Source organism: Canis lupus, chromosome 4 (genome assembly GCF_011100685.1).
Source record: "Canis lupus familiaris isolate Mischka breed German Shepherd chromosome 4, alternate assembly UU_Cfam_GSD_1.0, whole genome shotgun sequence".
Classification (NCBI taxonomy): domain Eukaryota; kingdom Metazoa; phylum Chordata; class Mammalia; order Carnivora; family Canidae; genus Canis; species Canis lupus.
Genome location: NC_049225.1, coordinates 40,279,003 through 40,304,057, shown reverse-complemented (window position 1 = coordinate 40,304,057; position 25,055 = coordinate 40,279,003). Strand labels below are relative to the sequence as shown.

General features: G+C 40.3%; 1 protein-coding gene across 1 annotated transcript in view; it reads left to right on the top strand.

Moving 5' to 3' along the window:
* The first annotated feature begins 7,504 nt into the window (after positions 1–7,504).
* The window catches only part of ATP6V0E1 (ATPase H+ transporting V0 subunit e1), a 31,937-nt gene continuing 14,386 nt past the window's right edge, over positions 7,505–25,055 (top strand). The window contains 2 exon segments of the mRNA NM_001003128.1: positions 7,505–7,641; positions 12,860–12,907. Of these exon segments, the coding sequence (NP_001003128.1) occupies positions 7,538–7,641; positions 12,860–12,907 (152 nt within the window). The 5' untranslated portion in view covers positions 7,505–7,537.

The following is a 25,055-nucleotide window of genomic DNA, read 5'->3' as shown; positions in this document are numbered from 1 at the left end:
AACATTTCATTAACTTTGAAGAAGGAAGGAGAACAGCTACTTTAGAAACTAGAGACATGGGATCCCTGGGTGGCTCAGCGGTTTGGTCCCTGCCTTTGGCCCAGGGCGTGATCCTGGAGTCCGGGGATCGAGTCCCGTGTCGGGCTCCTGGCACGGAGCCTGCTTCTCCCTCTGCCTGTGTCTCTGCCTCTCTGTCTATCATGAATAAATAAATAAAATCTTAAAACAAACAAACAAAAAAAAACTAGAGACACTCGAGCACTGATGTATTCATAGAGTTTCTATACAGCTGAAGAAATTTACTGTATATAGTACCGAAGACCCATATACAGAAAGATTTAGAAAACCCATCTCTAGAAAGCAGGTCAGATGGACTCGAAGACCTCACCAAAGGTAGGAGGAATCAATGGGAAGCAATGTAAAGCCTTCTGCTGGGGCAAAAAGGTGGGCACTAGTCCATGGAGTCCAGACAAAGTTCTTTTTCCTCATCTAAATGCTTGCCTCTGGTCAGGGTTGAGAGAAAGGTCTTGATTCACTTGAACTAGTTGTCAGTCAAGGTCCTCTTGATTTTTGCTTTCTTGGCTTCCAGTTCAGCTACCTCTTGCGGCCGCCTTTTGCTCATGCCTTTGCGCTCCAGCTGTTTTTCAATCACCTTGGTATTCTGTGCATATGAGTCAGCAGCTTCTCTAGCCTCAGTTTCCTCTTCTTCCTCATCAGTGGTAGACACTATGACGGAGCTGAACTTGCCCATGTCTTTTCTTAAAATCCTTAAACTATTTCCTAAAATCCTTAACTATTGAGGTTTTTGTATTTCTTTGTAATTCTGATACCTCTTAGGACTTCTGCAAGAAGTGTGCTAGGGCAAGAAAAGCCAGTTAGGCGTAGATCATGGAAAATAGCTGGGATGTAAAATGACTTATCTTTGTTTTTCTGGAGACCCCTAACTGCTTATGTAACTTCTAGTTACCCTTCATGATTTAGCTCCAGATTCACATCCAGAATCCTCCCTTGGGGTGCCTGGGTGGCTCAGTTGGTTAAGCATCTGACTCGATCTCTACCCAGGGTCTCATTGTTAAGGTTGTGAGTTCAAGCCCCATGTTGGGTTCCACACTGGAGCCTACTTTAAAAAGGAAAAAAGTAAAATCCTTGCTTTGATGATCAATTATTGATTACAACTTATAAATGATAATGCATAAAATTATAAAATGCCTTTAATGGCTCTCTAGTGACCTGTGGCCTTACACATTGGAGTTTCTCGGTAAGTGTTGATTGCATCTGTTATTTCCCAACTTGATTGATGAAGAAAAATGAGCTTAGATTAATTGTCCAGATCTTAGAGAACACAAGAGATAGAGTCAGGATTTGAACCCAGGCCTGACTGCATCAAAGACCATCCACATCCCACTTTAGCCATCCATCTCTGGTGTTCTTTTTTTCATTCCATCAGTCCTGTACCAGAGTCTCACAAGAGTCTCACAAGAGACTGGACATCTGTGTACAGGGAGAAGAACCTAAATATTTGCAGTAGTAGTGCCAAGTGGGAAAAGCATTGTTGCCATTTCTGCCATAGGATAGTTGTAAACCTTTATGCAAGTTACTTACCTCTGAGCCTCCATTCTCTCAGTAGTAAAGCACTTGGTTAGTACCTGCACTGCCTTCCTGTCTCAATGAAAATGGCAGGATCAAATAGGCTTTTTCTGAGGACTCTGTGAGTGTACAAATGTTGATATTTCTATTGTTTACTTGTATTTCCAATTCTTACATGCATTTTGCACTGAAGAAGGTAATTTTTCACAAAGGAAATCAATGGGGGATCCCTGGGTGGCGCAGCGGTTTAGCACCTGCCTTTGACCCAGGACGCGATCCTGGAGACCAGGGATCTAGTCCCACGTTGGGCTCCCTGCATGGAGCCTGCTTCTCCCTCTGCCTGTGTCTCTGCCTCTCTCTCTCTCTATCATGAATAAATAAAATCTTAAAAAAAAAAAAAAAGGAAATCGATGGAATCACAAACTACAAAATTCAGCATGCATTCTCTGACTTTGGGGCATTGATGTGAAAGTAGGCAGAATGATACTGTCTTGGCTCTGAAGCCACAGGGATCTGGATTCAAATTCTGCTTTGGTCTTTGGGCATTTTTATGAGCTTGTTTCCCTGTCTTGGTAAGCTGAAAATGCTTATCAAATGTGAAAATTAAAGTAGTGGTCCACCAGACTCCTGACTTTAGGAGTCACTTGGATGCTTACTAATATTAGTCTCCGCCCCCTTACAGCAGATTCCTTGATGCAGTAAGTCTGGAGAGAGACCTTTTCAGGTGTTGAGTTCATACATATTTCTGGCGTGACTCTTCTGTGATGCTTACAACCAGTTAACTTTGGGAAATATGTATATATGATATATGTAAAAAGGGCAGCTGGGTGGCTCTTTGGTTAAGATCTGACTCTTAATTTCTGCTCCGGTCATGATCTCAGGGTCTTGAGATGGAGCACTGTGTTGGGCTCCACACTGGGTATGGAGCCTGTTTGGAGTTCTGTATGTCCCTCTCCCTCTGCCCCTCCCTGCTCCTCACTTGCTTCTACTCTCTCTCTCTCTCTCTCTCTCTAAAAAAGAAAAAAAAAAGAGTATATATACATGCAGCACATAAAGTAGGTGCATGTTATCATTAGTAGTCTAGTGAGTAGATAAACAGTAAGGTCTGTAGTTTGTTTTTTCTAATTTGAGTTTTGTTTTTATTCTCCACACATAATTTAGCACCCCAAAGGTTACATAAAAGTTGGGTTTGATACTATGTTAAATTTATAGTAAGGATGATATATTCTGATACCTGGTCTGGGCCCTAGACTCCAGCCATTATGTTCATCAATAAGATTAAATTATGATGTTTCCTGGGAGTCAGATTTGACTCATTTTCAATAGCTTGTTCGATACAAATGATGAGAGCTTTAAGAACTGTAATCCCCACCACCAGCCCCTCACAGGCAACCAAATGGTACCAGACTGTTTAAACTGAGCCATATGAGCCATAGTGCATGGTCAAGAGCAGTTCAGCATCACATGTGAGTTCTAATCCCAGCTCTATCAGTTGCTAGCTGTGTGACCTTGGGTAAGGTAAATTGCTTAACCTCTGGCCCTCAGTTTGTCGTTTAGAAGATAGAAATCCTACGGTTGTCAGACTGAATACTCGAGATACAGCATGTGGAATACAGAGCTCAGCAAATTTTAGCTATTATCTTTTAGAGGAGATTGGCAGGGAGTTTGCAAGAACAGAGGGAAAAGTTTTTCTCAGAGTTCAAATAAACATGGGTTCTTGGAGTTTTTGGTGTTGTGTGTGTTTTAAGACTTTATTTTTAAGTAATCTCTACACACCCAATGTGGGGCTCAAACTCACAACCCCAAGATCAAGAGTCACAGGCTCTACCAACTGAGCCAGCCATCCTTGAATGAAGAGGGTGATTTAAAGGCAGTGGTATTCTGTTTGGGCAGCAAATGACTGGAGAATGCCAGATGGGTATGTCTGCCTGTCAACATTCAGGCCCAAGGATGTTAGCATGTTTCCTGGGATAACTTTGAATTAAGCAGTTTCCTACTAACCTTTTCATTGAATTTGCAGATGTCCACTCACTTGGGTGAGTCCCCTGTGCTATTTTGGGAAGCCTCCAGACTTAAACTTCAGATAACTGCTTCTGAATGTCTGCTTTCATTATACTCAGGCATGACATATTCAGCTACAGAGCTCTTAGTGTGAGTTGGGCAGGCAGGTAAATGAATCTACTGAGAACCAGGCTGAACTCTACTAACCAAGAATCTACCATACTCTGCTGATACTATGGACTCTGAGCACTTCCCATCTGGTGGCTTGTATCTTTGTTCATTGTTCTGTTAAATTAGTTTTTTAAATTAATACCTACATAGGGTACAACATAAAAGGGTATAAAAGTTACGTAGTGAAGAGTAAGTTTCCTTGTCACTGTGATTCTTGGTTACTCGGTTATCCCCAGAAGCAGTCACTGTTTCCAGTTCCTTTTGTATTTTTTCCGGAAATAGTCTATGCATATATGACTTGGTGCTTACTAAAAGTCTGATCCATGAAGAAGTCTTCATGAGAAAGGCAGGTCATCCAAGTATAAACAGCTCTATAATATAAAGTTGATTTACTGCTTGAACACCATATTTATAAGCATGCACAAATATTAAATAAAATAATCTTTGGCCTTCAGAAATAACTTGTCAACCACATCCTAGCCTACCCCTAGCAGGAGAGCAGCAAGTTCAAGAATAGGCTTTCACAGGTCTCACCTTATGAATCAGATGTCTCTGTCTTGTTAAGCTGTGCATAACTTAGGGGTTTTTTTGGTTGTCTTACTGTCTGAAATAGGCAGGATGGGTTCGTGGGAAGAATGCGAGTTATGAAGACCTGCATTTAGATCCCAGTTCTGTTACTTAAAACAGACTTTGGGCAAGTTACAAATCTGAGCCTCTCCTAGTAGGTAAGATGATCTTAACATGATAGGTGTTGTGAATATTGAATGAGAGGTAGTTCAAAGCACATGGTTCAATGGCATATAGCTGTCACTCAAGAAATGAATGGTGGTCACCTGCAGGGCATGTTCCATACAGACGTGCTGAGCAAATGAGTTTTAAAGCATGCTGGAGGGATCCCTGGGTGGCACAGCGGTTTGGCGCCTGCCTTTGGCCCAGGGCGTGATCCTGGAGACCCGGGATCAAATCCCACGTCAGGCTCCCGGTGCATGGAGCCTGCTTCTTCTCCCTCTGCCTATGTCTCTGCCTCTCTCTCTCTCTCTGTATGACTATCATAAATAAATTTAAAAAAAAAAAAAAAAATAAAAAATAAAGCATGCTGGAGTTTTCAGCTTCTCCACTAACTTCCAGGTTTCCAGATCAGCTTGGACTCTGCATGCCTGTTTTTATTTTTATTTATTTATTTATTTATTTTTATTTATTTATGATAGTCACAGAGAGAGAGAGAGAGAGGCAGAGACACAGGCAGAGGGAGAAACAGGCTCCATGCACCGGGAGCCCGACGTGGGATTCGATCCAGGGTCTCCCGGATCGGGCCCTGGGCCAAAGGCAGGCGCCAAACCGCTGCACCACCCAGGGATCCCTGCATGCCTGTTTTTATTTATAGGCCTGAGCTTAGGAAAGGGGATTAGTGGGGTTACACTGTAGCATTTCAGTCAGTTCTTACTTGTTTTATCCTTTTGGGGTTGCCTTGGAGGTTTTTCCTCTAGGAGTTGATCTCAGACTTTTCCTGTTTACACATTTAAAAATTATTGTGAACCCAAAATCTAACTTTTTTTAAAAAAAGATTTATTTATTTATGATAGAGAGAGAGAGAGAGAGAGAGGCAGAGACACAGGAGGAGGGAGAAGCAGGCTCCACGCCAGGAGCCCGATGCAGGACTCGATCCCGGGACTCCAGGATCGCGCCCTGGGCCAAAGGCAGGTGCTAAACCGCTGAGCCACCCAGGGATCCCCCAAAATCTAACTTTTATGTGGGTTCTATCAATAATATAATTTACCATATTATAAATTAGACCAAAAATTTAACATTCATTTTAGATTCATTTTAAAATAACAATGATCAACCTGTAATACATTAACAGAAATAACATTTATTGGGAAATAACTTTTTTCCAAATTGAAAAATATAGTGGGAAGAACAACATAGTATTACATTTCTGCAAAATTCCTTAATGTCTGGCTCAATATAGAAGACAAATGGATCCTAAATAATACTTATGCATTCAATCTGTTGCAACATATTTGGGTAAAGCAAATATGGACTATGGATAATTCAGCTTCACACAGATTGGTAGTTAGAACAGAGAGGCCCGGATCCCTGGGTGGTGCAGCGGTTTGGCGCCTGCCTTTGGCCCAGGGCGCGATCCTGGAGACCCGGGATCGAGTCCCATGTCGGGCTCCCTGCGTGGAGCCTGCTTCTCCCTCTGTCTATGTCTCTGCCTCTCTCTCTCTCTCTCTCTGTGACTATCATAAATAAATAAAATAAAATAAAATAAAATAAAATAAAATAAAAAACAGAGAGGCCCTTACAGACCTGCTGGGAGAGTCCCAGGGACTCCCCTGGGGTCCTTGAGCCATACTGACATTTCCTGAAGTAGACTTTAAGTGCCTTGAAGGGGGAGAGTATTTCTTCATTCTACTGAATCTTTTAGTTCCCTGGCCTTGGACACCAGTTCTTACTTGGAATGTGTGATAAAATGTTTTTGACAGATTGACTGATAGAGGGAGCTATTGGTCAATACTAGCCCACAGCTATGATAGCAAAGGTGGGGATTTTCTCATTTCACAGAGGATGAAACAGATTTACACAAAACTGGTGTCTAAACGGCCACATCCCTGGGCTCCCCAACACCTGGTTTTTAAAGAAGTTGCCAGGAAGGCCAGGCGAAGGTTAATGGCATCAGCTTAAAATATTTGCCTTTATTTAAGAAATAGGGGAAACAAATCTGCAATAGCTAAAGTGGAAGCGACTCAAATGTCCATCTCCAGATGAATGAAGAAACTAAATGTGGCATATAACATACAGTAGAATGTTATTCAGCCTTAAAAAGGCTGCAACGGGAATCAAGCTTGAGAGTATTATGCTAAGTGAATCAAGGCGGTCACAAAAGGAAAAATATTGTATGATTCCACTTCTATCAGGTATCTAGAGTAGTCAAACTTAACAGAAGGTAGAACGGGGGTTGCCGGAGCTTGGGGAAGGGACAAGGAGGAGTTGTTTTATGGGCATGAAAAAGTTGTGGAGATTGGGGACTCAACAACATGCATATAGTCAATACTCTCTGACTTTACACTTCGTGGCGAAGATGGTGAATTTTATGTATATTTTACCACAATCAAAAATAAATTAAGAAAAAAATAGAAAGGAGACTTTTTTCTCTTAGTTCTGGCCGACCTCACCCCTTGTCACTCAGTTCAGTTGTACATGTGTTTATCGAACACATTGTATGTATAAGTACTCCCGAGGAGCAAGGATCCGTTAAACAGGGCCTGTCCTCGGGGAGTTTGCTCTCCAGTAGAGGGTTGGCTACGATACACGGCCACAAGGGACGCACCAACAGAATGAAACCGGTTTTGGAGAAGGCAGCGCTTGGACTGGAACTTCAGGACGGCAGAATTTCTGCTTAGACGGACACGATGACCCTCTATATCCCGCATACCGGCCAGGTGAAAGTTTGGGATCATGTTTGGAGGTGGAGCAGATGTTACCGAGTATAGGTCCGACTTCCCATCTCATCCCGGAGTCCATTCTGCTTAATGAAGAAAGCTGGTGGTCACTCGAGGTAAGTAAGCAAACAGGCTACCGCACGCGGCAACCACAGTCCAAGACCAGGGGGCCCGGGATGGGGGGGGGGGGGGGGGGCGGGGGCGGAGTCCGGCGCGGAGTCACGTGGGGCGTGGAGGCGGGTCTGCGCGCTGGTCACGCGGCCCGGTGTTGACACTTCCGGGTGGGACCGAAGCGAGGCGGCTGGGCAGGGGCTCGCGCCTCCGCGGCAGCCATGGCGTACAACGGCCTCACGGTGCCTCTCATCGTGATGAGCGTGTTCTGGGGCTTCGTCGGCTTCTGCGTGCCCTGGTTTATCCCTAAGGGTCCCAACCGGGGGTAAGTGCGCTAGGGGCCCGCCTTGGGAAGGACGCGCGGCGAGGACGGCCCGGGGCGGGGGCGACCTGCCCGGGTCAGAGACCTCGCGGGGTGGTCCCCGACCGCCTGCAGACCCCCGGCTTCCTACGGCGGCAGCTCTTTGTTCCCCGGGCCGAGGGGGAGGACGCTGACTCCCGACGGACCCTCCTTGGGAAGGGGTTTCAGGGGGATTTTTTTTTTCTCACCACGGGCCTGTCTGGGGAGGGTGCGTGGGAAACGGGTTTATACCGACTCAGGGAGAAGTGTGGTCTCTTCTAAATGGCTTTCACCCCCTTAGCCCTGCCCTCCGCTCAAATGACGCCTAAACTTTAAAGGAAAGGATCAAATAAGACAGAACTTGCCCTCTGTGCCCCACATGTCGCAGTTGCAGGGGACACAAGCTTGTGCAGCAGCGCGGAGCCCAGGCCTTGCATCTAGTGGGCGCCAGGTAGTTGGGGCCTGATCTAAAGCGAGATTAATTACCGAAGGGCGGGAGGTATTGTTTAGAAGCCCCTGCGTCATACCTTTTGAGGGTGGTTCTGCGCTTGTATGCGAGTGTACCAAGTTCTTAGAATGATTGACTAAAACCTAGACTTCTTGGCTAAATAGAGCTCTATTTTGTTAAGTAAATCTTTTCTATTGTAGTATGAGATAGAGCCTTGTCTTCAAAGGAGCTTTGGAACAGCCTCCTTCTGGTTCCTCTTTTGCCTTTTAGTCATTTTTTCTCATCCCGAGATCATGTGGAGTGAAACTTAGGCTAAGTTGGAGCTTCGCCAAGCACCAACAAATTGGTGGCCTATGCAGCATGCATAGATGCATAGTAGGCATTCATTCAGTAAATACCCATTGAGTGGATAATTCTATTTTATTAGGGGAAATAAAATGCTATCACTTCCTTAATATTTTGTGACCTAAACTCCTTTTGCTGTCTGGAATACACTTGTATTAGACTTGGTACTTCTATCTAGCTTGAAAGTAAAACACACCTTGTTTAAAAAGGAAAAACGGTAGATGAATTTCTATCATTTGGTAGCATTCGATTTCCCCTCCTCTCCTCCCAGTAACATCAGTTATAGAGGGTCATCTCTCTAGACTATAACAGATGATGCAGAGTGTTACAATTCTAGGGTTATTAAATCAATTTGTATTAACCAAATTGAATTTCTTAGACATCTTTCTCCTACTGGAGTTAGAGACCAACAAAATACTTTGTTGTTTCTATCTTCAACTGTTTCATTACCCTACTGTCTGCTTTTCCACTCTAAATACTCAGGAAAGCATTTTTGATGTGCTTGTAACATTGACCACTCCTTTCTTAAAGACCCTGATTTGGGACCCACCATGCCTACCTAGCCTTGGGACTTGATGCCACTGCTGTTTTCCAGTGTAATGAAATGTCTCCTGTAATACATGGACTACTCAGTTTCCAACTCTAGTGTCATGATTCAGGTTTGACGGGCCAATGATAAATTATCTGGGTCTAATTCACAGCCTCTACCCTAATCCTTTTATTTCCTGCTCTTGGCAGGATTGAGCAGTTCTTAAAACACAAAATGTCTCCTAGGAATTACTGTATTACACTTTGAGAAACACTGCTCCAAGCTGGATGATCCCTGTGACCTTGAACAATTAACTTTTCAGTGTTCCCTTTCCTCATTGTAAGGTGGAAAGAAATACTAGTACTGCATTAATACTAGTTCCTCTTTATCTCCTGAAAGGCTTTGAAAGTGTTTTTTAATACATGAAGGAACTTAATTGCTTCAAGGACTAGGTGAATTTTTAATCAGAACAATTCTGATTTAAAGGATTAAAAACATTTTGATTAAAGAGATAAGTAGGGGCACCTGGGTGGCTCAGTGGTTGAGTGTCTGCCTGTGGCCAAGGTGGTGATCCCAGGGTCCTGGGATTGAGTCCTGCATTGCGCTCCTCACAGGGAGCCTGCTTCTCCCTCCTCTGCCTATGTCTCTGCCTCTCTTTGTGTTACTCATGAATAAATAAATAAACTCTTAAAAAAAGAGAGATAGATTAAGTAAAGGTACTGTGTGGCAAGGGAAGAAGAGATTTTGATGTTAAATCCTATACCCTGCAAGGTCCACACACACCAGAGTGCAGAAAAATCTCTCTGTAACCTAAAGAAAACACCTTACTCTTACTCTTTTTTATAACTGAAAATGGGCCAGATAAAAAACAGTTTGTGTTTGGAATCAGCTTTCCTGACCATTTTTTTCATGATTTCCCTCTCTTTAGGAATCCACAGATGGTCTGAAAGCTTCAGATTTTTTTCACAGTGGCTCCTTTAGGGGTAGATGTGGGGCATGGGATGGAGCTAGATCACAGGGAATTGAGTCAGCTCCTGTTTTTTCAAGCATACAGAATATTTTCAAACATACAGCAAGGCAGAAAGAATAGTAAGAGTGTGTATTCCACTGCTTAGATATAATAATTGTCAACACATTTATATTTGCTTTTTTATGTGTGAATATGTGTTTGTGTACATGTGTATATATACACATATATAATCTTGCTAAACCGTTTGAAAGTAAATTGCATTCATCATGACACTTCACCCCAAATAGTAAGTGGCATATTTGGAGGGGATATTTTATTTTTTATTTCGGTTTAAGTTTATTTATTTATTTAGGTAATCTCTATTCCTAGTGTGGGGCTCAAACTCATGATCCCAGAGATCAAGCTCTTCCGACTTAGCCAGCCTGACTGGTGGTGATAGTTTAATGAGGGGGCTTTTTATATGAAACTGGGAAGCAGGTAACAAAAAAATAGCCTCAGCAGTTTCAGCTGTCTGAGGTGGTCCTTGGGGGAGACAGAAGACAGGATTCCAGGTCGAGGCAGAGGAATGGAGGAAAATGTGCAAAAGCTCAGAATGGAGAAGAGTAAACCTGATGTGTTTTGGTTGACAGTGAGGCCAACTGCTTTCGGGAGTGGAAGTTTGCTGTTTGAAAGTGGACAGTGGTGAGGATGAGTGGAGGGAACTGATGACCAGGAAGGAGCTGGACTTGATTGTGTAGCTCTTCAAGCATTTTTTATTATGCAGCTGTCAAAGTTTTGTAGCACAAACTCACGTGCATACTTATTTGTGTATTATAAGCATAATGTATAAGTTAGATATTTTGAAGAATGTTGCTTCAGAATATATCCAGAGTCTGTCTGTCCAGTTCTCACTACCTACAATACTACCAGCCTGGTCCATGAAGTATTGCAGTCCACACCCCCAACTCCACCCCCAGACTGGTTTCACAGCTTCTCCCTCTGCCTCTCCTCCCCCAGTTTGTTTCTCCTCTACAGAGGTCCTCTTAGAATCTGAATCAGATTTTGTCAGTCCTGTGCTCATATCCCTCCAAATAGCTTCTCTTTTCCTTTCAGAGATTGCACTTCATCCTCATGAGCGTCAGAAATGGCAGAACTACAATTGAACTGTTTTAAAGGTGTTTCCAATTCTTGTCTGTATTCTCCCCTTCCCCGACCTCACTTACTACTAGGCTCCTCTCGCTCTGCTCAGCCACATTGGCCTCTGTCCTCTCTTAACTGCTGGTACCATAGAGCCTTTGCATTTGCTCTTTCCCCTGTCCAGAGGTCTGGACTCACTTGCCATGTCCTCAGCAAGTCCTTTCCTGACTGCTGTCTTTGAAGGTTGTTTTGGTTTGTTTTGTTTTTTGACAAAGTGAGAGTGGGAGAGATCACAGAGGGAGAGGCAGAGGGAGAAGCAGACTTGCCTCAGAGCAGAGGGCCTGACTTAGGGCTCCATCCCAGGATCCCAAGATGACCTGAGCCCAAGGCAGTCATATAAACAGACTGAGCCACCCAGGTGCCCCAATTGACTACCCTCTTTAAAATTGAAAGCATAGCCTCCAACCCCTGTATACCCTTATCCTCCTTTCTTGCTTTTTTCCCCTCTCCATTAGCACTTACTGACCACCTGCCAGACTAATGATACATAAGTAAATAGTTTTTGTTTAATGTTCATCTTGTTTGTTGTCGTTTGTTTTCCCTTATGATCCTGTGAACTTCACCAGGGCAGGGGTTTTCATCCGTTTTGTTTACTTTTTCCCCAGAGTCTGGTACATACTGGATACTCATTGAAAATCTACTGAGTGAACGGATGTGTCAGTATTAACCACAGAAAGTACATGAGCACACACATAACTTATAAAGGATGAATTGAAAATAAAGACAGGAATTCTGATATTTGCTACTTGCATTCTAGGAGATAGTCTTGCTTCCTCTGTAGGATGTGGAGACCCCCTCTTTGGAAATTATTCCTATGGAGGATGGAGAGCATTGAAAGGTGTTCAACTTCAGAGTATGATGTGATGAAAGTTTATTTTAGAAAGATGACTCTGAGGTGATTGTGATAGGATGAAAAGGAAGGAAGAACGTTTTGAATCTGCTAGCGTTTGATGACTAAAGGTACATAGGAGGTGTGAACATAATGATGAGAGATTTGAGGAGTGGGTCAGATAGGTGAAAAATGACAGTTTCCTCTGGGGAATAGGAAATTGGGAAGAGGAGTCTTTGGAAAGAGAAATGGGGAGAGGATACCATGAATTCAATTTTTTAAATATTGAGATTCAGCTGCTCAGAGATCCACGTTTAACTTTTTTCAGACAGGAATAGAGATGGGGAGAGGTCAACATTGGAAAGTTATATATATACATATATTTTTTTGAAGGAATCATCTCGTTTTCATTGTAAGTCTATGCAGTTCTGCCTTTTTTTTAAAGCTTATTTTTAGTAATCTCTGTCCCCAATGTGGGACTTGAACTCACGATCCCAAGATCAAGAGTCGCATGCTTTACCAACTGAGTCATCCAGGTGCTCCTAGAAAGTTAAATTTTTACAAGTACAGTGTCAGAGAAAACTACCAAGTTGGTAGTTTTCTTAGGTGTCAAAACTAATTGTCGGTGTGGCCTTTTGTGTTCATTTGTAGGGGGTTTGGACTAGTTATCTAAGCCGCGGCCTCAATACATATCCCCCCCCCCCTTTTTTTTACATATCCCTTTAAATACAAATATTAATTACTTAAACTTCTGAGTGCAGTCTGTTGGTGTTTGAGCAGATTCAGTTCCCTTTTCTTGGTGCACAGACCTTACCAGTTTGATAATTTGGGAAGGAGGCTTAAGCCATCCGACAATGTCTGCTTAGTTTGCTGGTTATCTAATGATGCTTGTTTGTTTGTTTTTAGAGTTATCATCACCATGTTGGTAACCTGTTCAGTTTGCTGCTATCTCTTGTAAGTATGTCAAAAGTAGTTTTGTTTTTTTTTTTCCCAAGGTAATAGGAAATTACTCTTGGTATTTATAATGTGCGTGATTAAAGAATAAATTCGTGGAACATGATTATTGTGAAACTTTACAGTTTTGTATCATTTGAGCTTATTCCTTATGTAACATCTAGAAATAGTATCCTAAGATGGGAAAGAGCACACTTTTTTTGTGTTCAATACATTTACATAAAAACTTCTACAGATGCTCTCTTTTTCTGGCAATATAAGTGTAAGTTATCTGGCACAAATTTAAATCTTATATAATTAGCTGGAAATTGCCTTTGTACTACTTTATATTTTACTATTGGGAAGAATTTAGGTGTACTCATTTCATTTAAATATCACTGTAAAGCTAATAAAGCTAGTCTTTATTATGACTTTATTTATCTGATGAACAGAAGTTGAGCTAGAATTGTAATGAAAAAGGCAATTTCTCTAACAGTCATATGCCATATCGATATATGATAATTAACACATTAGAATAGGTTATATAGTTTGCAAACTGTTGGTTGAAAACTATTTTAAGATATGTAAATTAACTCTTCAACATGTATTTTTGGAATACCGTTCTTAATCCTCATGAGTATCAGAAATGACAGAACTGTAGTTGAGCTATTGTAAAGGTTTCCAGTTCTTGTCTGCATTCTTCCCTTCCCCGAAGAATGGAACAAGTCAAGCCCCAGAAAAAAAACTGAGTGTCAATCAGTTTGTGGAAAGGATAGCCACTTCGAACTATACAAAGGCTCCTTCCTTCCTTCCTTCCTTTCCTTCCTTCCTTCCTTCCTTCCTTCCTCCCTCCCTCCCCCTCCCTCCCTCCCTCTTTCTTCTTCTTTCTTTCTTTTTTTTTTTCTTTCTTTCTTTTTTTTCTTTCTTTCTTTTTCTCTCTTTCTTTCTTTCTTTCTTTCTTTCTCTTTCTTTCTTTCTTTCTTTCTTTCTTTCTTCTTATTGAGATCTATTTTGCATACCATAAAATTCATCCTTTTATGGATTTCTTTTTAGAGTTTAGAACCAGTGGTTCTCCTTTCTTAAAGAGAGCTGTATAGCTTCCCGAGACCATTTTTTTTTTAAGATTTTATTTATGTATTCATGAGAGACACGGAGAGACAGAGGCAGAGGGAGAAGCAGGCTCCCTCTGGGGAGCCTGATGTAGAACTCGATCCCAGGACCCTGGGATCATGACCTGAGCCGAAGGCAGATGCTCAACCACTGAGCCAGCCAGGTGCTGGCTAAGGTTTTTCTAAGAGGTTTGTGGGGATGAGCCAATTCTAGTTGTTGGCATAGATCAAAATCTGCCCCTGACAAAAAGTTATTACTATGAATTTTAGGTAGGTGGCCAATCCTTCAGTCACTTGTTTGTGTGCAATTTGAAGCATTTAAAACTGAATCAGAATACAGTGTAGTGCTAAGTGATGATGGTGTTGTTTGACTGCCTCAACACAAGGGCTTAGATGTTCTACAATTGGCTCGTTTACTGTTTTTTTCTACTTAGAAAGGTAACTTTTTCAGGTGATAGAGTTCGGCTTCCAGAATGGAAGTCTGACATAGCATATGGAGAGAATTCTTAATACTAGCTGTGTTTGGCCTTAAAGAGTAAAGAAGTAGTACATACATCCTCAAAAATTTCTCATTTTAGTTTGTTTTAATTTTTATTTATTTATGATAGTCACAGAGAGAGAGAGAGAGGCAGAGACATAGGCAGAGGGAGAAGCAGGCTCCATGCACCGGGAGCCCGACGTGGGATTCGATCCTGGGTCTCCAGGATCGCGCCCTGGGCCAAAGGCAGGCGCCAAACCGTTGCACCACCCAGGGTTCCCAATTTCTCATTTTAGTAAGAGCGATTGAGCTTCAGTCTATTCCACTGAATCTCCTATAGGAATCCCAAGGGAGCTCTTTTTCAGTCCAAGAGCCAAGGAGTGATCTTGTGATTGAAAAGGCCTTTGTTTTTATTGCTTTGAAGATCTCTGCTGCCTGAGCAGCAAGGTTGGTGGTAGGGTCTTAAAAATGAGAAAATTACTACACCAAAGAATGACTTGAGATTAAGATGGGGCAGAAATGTTTTTTGACTTTCTGGTCTCCCACTGTCTTTGAAATTTGCTTGATTTTCATAATATTTTCTTGAAAACAAACAAGAAACCTTTCCAATCAGGTATAAAATGAATAACTGGACATGATGGGAAACTCTGTCTCTTTGAGTCTTAGTGATTCTAGTTGAGAAGCATCTGTGAGTCTTTACCTCTCACTGTCTAGATTTTTTCCTTTGTAGCAGACATGCCGGTGACTTCTCTGTTGACAGTGGATCAATACTGTCATCAGTGTATTAATAAAGGTAACACACAGTGTTCCAACATTAAGTGTTTCTGGAAGTCATCATATAGGGAGATGATCTGTGTAGTATAGACTTTATGAAGTTCTTTTTTTTTCTTTTGTTTCTTTGAAACCTGATCATATATCCTATTTAGTGAAATATCTGCTGGAATGTGGGTGAATGAATTGAATTCAAATTCCAAATACTTTATTCCACAAAGGGATGGGATTCTGTAATAAATTTGAAATTCAAAGACAACTTTGAAGTTCAAAAAAAACTTCACTGTTTAGCATTAGTAAGTATATTTTTTTGAAAATGCCTCTTGAAATAAATCACACCCAAACTGGATTTCCTAAGCAAAGTCACATTTTGAAATACGTTCATGGACTTTTAAATTGCCTTTGGTTTATAGCAGTTTTTTTCTCTTTCCAGTTTGTTCTGGTTTAAGGTTAGATTCATGGGGTGTAACTTGTTTGAACACTGAAAAATCAGGATCTCTGCCAGTACAACCAGTTTGTGTTAATAGTTCAGCAGAGGAATGTCTGAATGTTATACATCTGGTTCCCTCTTTGAAGCACAAGGTCACTTTTGTTCCTTAAGCATAGAGTCCTATTAGCTTTACTGTTCTCTTGGTCTTAGGTTAGTTTTTAATGTTGAATTATAATGTAGCTTACCCAGAGTTACAAAACTTATATTTTCAGGCTAAATTAGAAATTTAGTGTAGTATCGTGAAGATACAATTGCTTCTTGGAAAACATGCTTTATCTTTATTTAGCACTTGACTAATTGTAAATCTTACTAGCAGAGTGATACAGAAAAAGAAATATTGACCAAAAGTCAGGAGTCCTTTGTTCTTCTAGTCTAAATAGTATGTGGCCTGATTACATGGTAGTATGGTTTTGTGAGGTTTTAATTGAGATGCTGTGTGTGAGAACTTGTAACAGACAACAAAAAAATGTAAAGTAATACTGTCGTTGATCTGTTAAAATATTTTAATTGAGAGTAGTGTGAGTTGCTTACAAGCACAGTTTGCTTACAAGGCTATTGTAGCATGTGTTTTATTGACTCTTATTAGAGTTCATTCACTCAACTTACTTATTTAATTAAAGATTTTATTTATTCATTCATGAGAGACACAGAATGAGAGAGAGGCAGAGACACAGGCAGAGGGAGAAGCAGGCTCCATGCAGGGACTTGATCCTGGGTCTCAAGGATCAGGCCCTGGGCTGAAGGCAGGTGCTAAACCACTGAGCCACCCGGGGCTGCCCTCAACATATTTATTTAGAGCCTACTTTGTGCCAAACACTGGATAAATAGCAGTGAACAAGTAAGATGGACATATTCCCCTGCCCTCTTTAGTGAAGGGAGACAGAGAGTAAACACAGCCAGAGAAGCCTCAGTCACTTCCCAAAGTGGTTCCCTTATCTACTTGTTCCCATGGGCCCCTATTCTGTGACCCTAAACAAGTACCCATCACCCACCCCTCCAGCCTCCTAATACTGCCCATCGTATAAGGACCTACACAGCTTACAGGAACTTTGCCCGACTTGTCCAAGAAGGGTGTGCAGAGATCCACAGCTAAGCCCAGCCTTTGGTCCTGGCTCTAGAGCCAGTTTGGGTACATGATGTGATCACCTCCCAAGGTTTTCCACTTTGGTTTCCAGCCAAGTAGCCACAAGCTGGATGGCCTTTACTATAGCATATTTTCTGTTTGTTTGTTTTTTTTAACCTTCTGTTTTTTAACTTTTTAAAAGCTGCTATATGCTATTTATAAAATTGAGGGCATAGTACAACACATCTTCATTTGTCCACCTACCTTTCACTCACCTTCAAGAATTAACCAACTCATGGCCAATCCTGTTTCATCTCCACACACTCCAACTCTACCCCAGATTATTTTGAATTTATCTCTAAGTATTTCAGTGCATATATCTAAAAGATGATCTTTCTTTCTCAATGTCTAACTACAATACTGTTATCACACAGAAAGTTAATTCCTTTATATCATCAAATATATTTAAATTCCCCTAGTTGCCTCATTGTTTATTTTACAGTTAGAATGAAGATGCTTATCAAGACCACACATTGCAGCTGGTGGTTGTGCCTCTCTAGTCCCTCTTTATGAGTTTCATTTCCATTTTTCTTTTTTTCTTCTTGCACATTTTAATAGAAAAAAACTGGTTGTTTGTCCCATAGTTCTTCAGAGAGAGGTACTTGTTAATTGCATACCCATGGGATTAACACATTCTTCTTTGTTCTATGTTTCTTCTAAGTTGGTCATCATTTAGGGGTTAGATCACATTCAGGTTGAATTTTTTTGGTAAGTCTGTTTCATAAATGGTATTGATGCTTCATTAGGGGTACATAATATCTCAATTATGTTGTGGCATAATTGACAATGTTCTGTATTTGTAATTTATTAGCTAGAATACATAAATATTTATTTTGTCAACAGTTTCAGATAACTGAAAATTGTTCATAAAGGGAAGCTAGGTTCTATGTGTGGTTTTCTCTTTTCTTACCAGTTTTCAAAATAATGAATTGGGTTTCATAGCACCTTCTAAGGGTAAACAATGATTTTTTGTTTTGTGTTGATATCATTATGATCTGATATATTTAGACATATTTTATGTATTTCAATCCAGTATAATTCATGTCCTTGTTTATTTATTTTTAAAAGATTTTATGAGAGAGACAGAGAGAGAGAGAGAGAGAAGGGCAGAGACACAGGCAGAGGGAGAAGCAGGCTCCATGCAGGGAGCCCAATGCGGAACTCGATTCCGGAACTCTGGGATCACGCCCCAGGCCAAAGGCAGGCGCTACACCGCTGAGCCACCCAGAGATCCCCTGTCCTTGTTGATGTTCAGATCGTTCCATCTTTGGTCAGAGGAAGCATATGTTTTGTCTTGTTTTTTTAAAGATTTTATTTATTTGAGAGAGCACAAGTGGGAGGTGGGGGAAGTAGAGGGAGAAGCAGACTCCTTGCTGAGCAAGGAGCCTGATACGAGACTCGATCCCAGGGCCCGGAGATCCTGACCTGAGCTGAAGGCAGATGTTAAACGGACTGAACCACTCAGGTGCCTGGAAGCCTGTGTTTTATTTGGCCTTCTCTTAGTTAGCTGTTAGTGTCTGTCTTCACCTCTAGCTTTGAAGCTCCTTCAGAAAATGTATTTTTATAGATGGAGTGTCTGTCTCTGTCTCTCCACAGATTGGTGGGGTTTTTTTTGTGTCTCCTATCTCATTTGGTGATGTCTGCTAATAAAAGGAAGTGGTGGTGTCAATAATGGAAAACAGTGGGTAACTCAAATTACATTTGTTCCTGAAATATAAAGTCCTTCTGCTTTTAATCCTTTCAGCTTAGAACTCCCATATGATGGGGGCATTTGGGTGGTTCAGTCAGTTGAGCAGCTAACTCTAGTTTTCTTTTTTTTTTTTTTTTTTTAAGATTGTATTTATTTATGTGAGACCCACACACACACACAGAGAGGCAGAGACACACAGGCAGAGGGAGAAGCAGGCTCCATGCAGGGAGCCTGATGTGGGACTTGATCCTGGGTGTCCAGGATCACACCCTGGGCTGAAGGCAGCACTAAACCGCTGAGCCACCCAGGCTGCCCCTAACTCTTGGTTTCAACTCAGGTCATGATCCTCAGGGTCAGGCTTCACTTTTAGCAGGGAGTCTGCTTGAGATTCTCTCCTCTGCCCCTTCCCCCTCAAATAAATAAATCTTAAAAAAATAAAAAAATGAAGGCAACTCCCACAAGGTGTATGAGGGGATAAGAAGGTGGTAAAATCTGCCGTCATGCACCCCAAAGGAGACGTCAGGTTTTCACAAGAGTGAGAGAGAATTGTCTAGAGGCAGCACAGGGGAGCAAAGAAGTTAACCCCATTGCCAAAGCCTGGGCTATCTGGAATTAGAGTAACTTCTGCTTGAGAGAGTCTCAGAGGGAAGCTGAAGGCAATGGGAAGTGTGTGAATAGAAGGAAGTATGTAAGTGAGTGGGGGAATCATTGAGCAAGTTACAGAGAACACCGTGAGAAGGTGAAGGAAAGGGAAGAGTAGAAGTTGGGTCAAGTAGTGAAATGAGCAGAGCAGTCTGGGGATGGAATTGGGTCATAAATAGATGGTCCTGGGAGGTTTTGGGGGGGGGGCGGGGATGAGGCAAACAAAGATGACATCTGTTGAACTAAGTTCTTACAGTTTCTGCTGTTGGGTGAGGATTTGGACCTGAAGGTTTTCCACAGTTAGGTTGGCACTTAGAGATGTTTTAGCAGTTAGACATGACTGCTTCCAAAGATCACATGCACTAGAATGGTGGGTTCAAGCTTTGTTTTTTTATTGTTGTTGATTTGTTTTCATGCTATGAATATTCATTTGTTGCTGCGTCATTGGTTGGAAAGATTTTCTTTTCTCCATTAAATTGCTTTGGCATCTTTGTTCAAAATGACTTGACCGTATATGTATGAGTCGGTTTCTGGATAATCTCTTCTGTTTAATCTCTTTATCTAGTCTTATCACAATACCATACTCTCTCAAATATTTAGTTATATATTGAAGTCAAGAAGTCGAAGTCTTCCATGTTTGTCCTTTAAGATTATTTGGCTATTTAAAATAGCCATATACATTTTAGAATCATCTTGTCAGTTTCTACCCCCAAAAAGCCTGTTGATTTTAGTTGGCATTGTGATGAATCTATATCAATTTGGAGAGAACTGACATTTTAACAATACTGAGTCTTCTGATCCTGAACATAGTATATATTTCCATTCATTTAGATTTTTTTTTAATTTATTTCCTTCCTTCTCCTGAATTTGGGTTTCATTTGCTCTTTCTCTAACTTAAAGTGGAGACTTAAATGATTTTAAAACTTTGTTCTCTTTTAGATGTAAGCAGTTAATGCAATAAAATTCACTTTAAGCATTGCTTTAGCCACAGCCTACAAATTTTGATGACACTGTATTTTTCATTTTTAAATATTTGGTGCTTTTCTAGATATCTTATCAGAAGATATACTCTGTAAGATTTCAGTGTTTTGCAATTGGGGCCTGTCTTATGGCCCAGCATAATGGTTTATCATGATGATCGTTTTATGTACACTTCAAAAGATTGTATATATTTTGCAATTGTTTTAAATTGAGGTTGAATTTAAACCTCACACCTGAGTGTGGTGTGTTTTATAAATGTCAGGTCAGGGTAGTTCAAATCTTTTTTGTTGTTGTTTAAGATTTTATTTATTCATGAGAGACACACAGAGAGAGCCAGAGGGAGAAGCAGGCTTCTCCTCACTGGGAGCCCGATATGGGACTTGATCCTTAGACCAGGATCACACCCTGAGCCAAAGGCAAATGCTTAATCGCTGAGCCCAGGTGTCCCTAGTTCAAATCTTTTATATCTTTATTGAGTTTTTTGGTCACTTTTAGTAATTACTGAAAGAAGGTGTTAAAGTCATCAGCTATTGTGGATTTTTCTACTTTTTACGTCTTTTCATTTTTGTTTTATAAGTTTTGAAGCTCTGTTACTAGGAGCGTACATGTTGATGATTGTTTTATCTTTCCAATGAATTGACATTTTATCATTATAAAGTATCCCTGTTCATCCTTGGTAATACTCCTTGATTTGATTTTTACTTTGTCTGATATTTAGAATCATACCACCTTTCTTATGTTTGTTATATCTGTCTTTATATTTAGAAAGTGCCTTTTTGCAGAAAGCATATAGTTCAATCTTACTTTTTTTGTCTATTCTGCTTTTGCCTTTTTTTTTTTTTTTTTTTTTAAGATCTTATTTATTCATGAGAGAGGCAGAGATATAGGGAGAGAAGCAGCAGGCTCCTCACAGGGAGCCTGATGTGGGACTTGATCCCTGGACCCAGGATCACACCAAAGGCAAACACTCAACCACTGAACCACCCAGGCGTCCCTGCTTTTGCCTTTTACTTGGATATTTCATATATCATATAAAATTAATGTAAGTATTGACATAGCTAGATTTGGGTCCACTATTTTGTTAATTGCTTTCTATTTCTTTCATCTGTTTTATTTTTTGTTGTTGTTGTTCCTCTGTTCTTTTATGCTTTATTTTTTTAACTTAAATTCAGTTAATTAACAGGGATGCCTGGGTGGCTCAGTGGTTGAGCGTCTGCGTTTGGCTTGGGTTGTGACCCCAGGGTCCTGGGATTGAGTCCTGCATTGGGCTCCCTGAAGGAGCCTGCTTCTTCTTCTGCTTATGTTTCTGCCTCTCTCCATGTATCTTTCATGAATAAATAAATAAATAAATAAATAAATAAATAAATAAATAAATAAATAAATAAAATCTTTAAAAAATGAATTCAATTAATTAAAATATAGTGTATTATTTTTCAGAGGTAGAGTTCAGTGATTCATCAGTCTTACATAACATTCAGGGCTCATTACGTCCTGTGCTCTCTTTATGCTTTATGTTAATGGAATATTTTTAATATTCTGTTTTAATTTTGCTAAGGGCATTTTTGCTCTACTTTCAATATTTTTCTTTTTAGTGTTGCTCTAGAAATTACAATATGCATTGTTAACTTTTCATAGAGTAACTAGTTAATACTGAACCACTTCAAATAAAATACAAGTTTGCAACAATAGAATTCCTTTTACTCTGCATCATTTGTGCTATAGTTATATTTTACATCTGTGTATGTTGCAAGACACCACAGAGTTACAATTTTTACTTTAGAGGATCCTATGTCTTATAAAGAAATTAAGAAAAAAAGTTTTTTATATTTGCCCACATATTTACCCTTTTTTTTTTTTAAGATTTTATTTATTTATTCATGAGAGACAGAGAGAGAGAGAGAGAGAGAGAGAAAGGGGCAGAGACACAGGCAGAAGGAGAAGCAGGCTCCACGTAGGGAGCCCGATGTGGCACCTCGATCCTGGGTCTCCAGGATCACGCCCTGGACTGAAGGCCGCACTAAACCGTTGAGCCACCCGGGCTGCCCTACGTATTTACCCTTTCTAGAATTCCTTATTTTTGAAGATTTGAGTTTCTGAAATCCCCTTAGTCTGAGTTTCTATCTGGTACCCCTTTAGTCTGAAGAACTTCCTGTAGTATTTCTTGTGGGACAGGTATGCTGATAACAAATTCACTAATCTTTTTTTTTTTTTTTTTTCTTTTTTCACTAATCTTTCATTTACCTGATAATGTCTTTATTTCATGCTCATTTTTTGAAGGATAGTTTTTCTGGATGTAGAATTCTGAGTTGACAGGATTTCTTTTTCTTTTAGCTGACTTTACAGACTTCCATTGTCTTCTGGCCTCCATTGTTTCTGCAGAGAACTCAGCTGTAATTTGAATAATTGTTCCTCCTCACGCATTCTTTTTCCCCTGGATGTTTTCTCCTTATCTTTGGTTTTCAGCAGTTTGACCATGTGTGTAGGTGTAATTTTCTTTGAGTTTATTCTGATTGGAGTTTGCTGAGCTATTTGAATCTGTAAGTTTATACTTTCTATCAAATTAGAGAAAATTTCAACCTATGTGTTTTCTGGGGTTTTTGTTTTTTTTTTTTTTTTTTTTTTTCCTGCTGTATTCTTTTTCTCCTGAGACTCCAGCTGCACCTATGTTTGACTGATTTTTTTCCTCAATATTTTTCTCTTATTTCTTCAGATTGGATAGTTTCTGTTGGTCTGTCTTTAGGTTCATTGACTGTTTTTTCTGCTATCTCCAAACTGCTGGTAAGCCCATCCAAAGAGTTTTAGTTCATATATTATACTTTTAGTTCTAGAATTACCATTTGGTTCTTTTTTGTAGTTTTAATTTATGTTTTGACATTCCCGATCTGTTCATTCTTTACAGCCAGTTTTTCTTTTAGGCTTTAAATAGATTTATAATAGCTGCTGTAAAGTCATTATCTTTTAATGACAACATCTGTATTATTTTGGATGGTTTGGAATTCTGTTGATTTCTTTGTTCTTGACTGTTGATTATGTTTCTTAGTTTTTTGGGGGATGACTATTTTTTACTAAATACTGGATATTGTAGATGACAGACTCTGGATTCTACTTTGTTCCTCTGAGAAAGGGCCAAATTTTGTTGTAACAGTTAAATTATTAATTGATCACCTTAAACTTGGGGAGGGTTGGTTTTATACTTTGTTGGGGCAGATCTATGTCAGTTTTGTGTTTAGATTAGAATGAATTCTCCTTTAGTGTTCCCCTTCTGGTTCTGGTATTTCAATGGAAAATATGAGGTGTTTAGCAAGTCCTTCTAACTTCAGACTCTGAATACTCTTTCTTCTGGTAGTAGGCAGCAGCTGAAATTTCCCGTCTATCCTTTCAGACTTCCTGGTGTTTTCCAGTCCTTGGCATTTTCCTGGAGCATGCACTGTTTAGGGATCAGCCAAGGTGAAGGCAAATTTATACACAGACTTTGGGGCTCCCCTTTGTGGCACCTCCCTTTTTAGATCTCACCTTTTAATTTCCAGCTGCTCTGGCAGCTCTAAACTTCATGTTTTGATACCCAAGCCAATAATGCTGCAGCTTTTTGCTGGAGCTTCAATTATCTTGCCCTACACCTGGACTGAACAGTGTTTTCAGGAGAAATGCTGTATAAAGGTATTGTGGTGGCTTCTTTCCTTTTCTTTCTTCCAGAGACAGAGCATGCATGCGTGCACAAGTGGTGTGCAGGGGAGGGGGAGAAAATCTCAAGCAGACTCCACACCCAGTGCAGAGCCCAACACAGGACTTCATCCCAGGACCCTGAGATCATGACCTGAGTTGAAATCAAGAGTCAGAAGCTTAACAAATTGAGCCACCCAGGCATCCTGGTGTGACTTTTTTCTTTAAGGATTGAATCCTCTCCAGTTTCTACCATTTTTGAACATTCTTTAGTACTATCAAATAGTTATTTTTCACATTTTGTTCAGTTTATAATTACTGTCTATAGAATGAGTATAAGCCACTCTGCTTTACCAGAGCAGAACTTAACCACTTGACTTTATTTTCAGGTTTATAGTTTTCATTTCTGTAGGTCTTCTTTTTGCTGCTTTTACAGTTTTGATTTCCTTCCTTCCATCCCTTTCCCATTATTCCCTGTACGTGTTTCAAATTTATTTCTTGAAACATAGTAGATAGTTTATTTCTAGTCCATATCTGGTCATTCCAGTATCTGAAGTCCTTGCAGTTCTGTATCAACTCTTTGCTCTCCTTGGTCCCCTTACTCAATGGTGCCATATGCATTTAATAATGCATGATTGCCATCTATTCATTTTCTCATAATTTCATGTGTGTGACTTTTTTGAGGCCTACTATGAAAGTGGTCTTTTCTGGAAAAGATTTACATTGCTTCTGCCAAGTGCCAGGGGTCATCACCAGTGTGGAGTCAAATTAAGTAAAATTTTTTGTTATGTGGTTTTTTTAAAACCATGTAGTATGCTTATAAACTTTCATATAGGCTAATTTTCAGTGGCAGTGTTTTTCTCCTTCCTTCTTGATGTTTATATTTTGAGAAACTATCTCAAATATAAATTGATAGGAAAATCAACTAGATTTTCATATCATTCTTCTCTCAGGAGTTCCGATTTATCCTTTTTTGAGTCATAGCCCTTTGGCACCTCAGCTTTCGGGAGATGGAGCATGAAATTTATATTAGATGCTCTACCTTAAGTGGGCCTTGGGCTTTGTCTACTGTTTCCCATTCCCTGGGAGTGTCTGAAAGTAAAAGTTCATCTGGTTTAGCCTGTACTCTCAAGATGTAGAAAGCAAACCTATAATCACTTCATTTTCCTCTCTAGGTACTCCCCTTCACTTCAAAGTTTTTTGTCTGAGAACTGCTTACATGTCT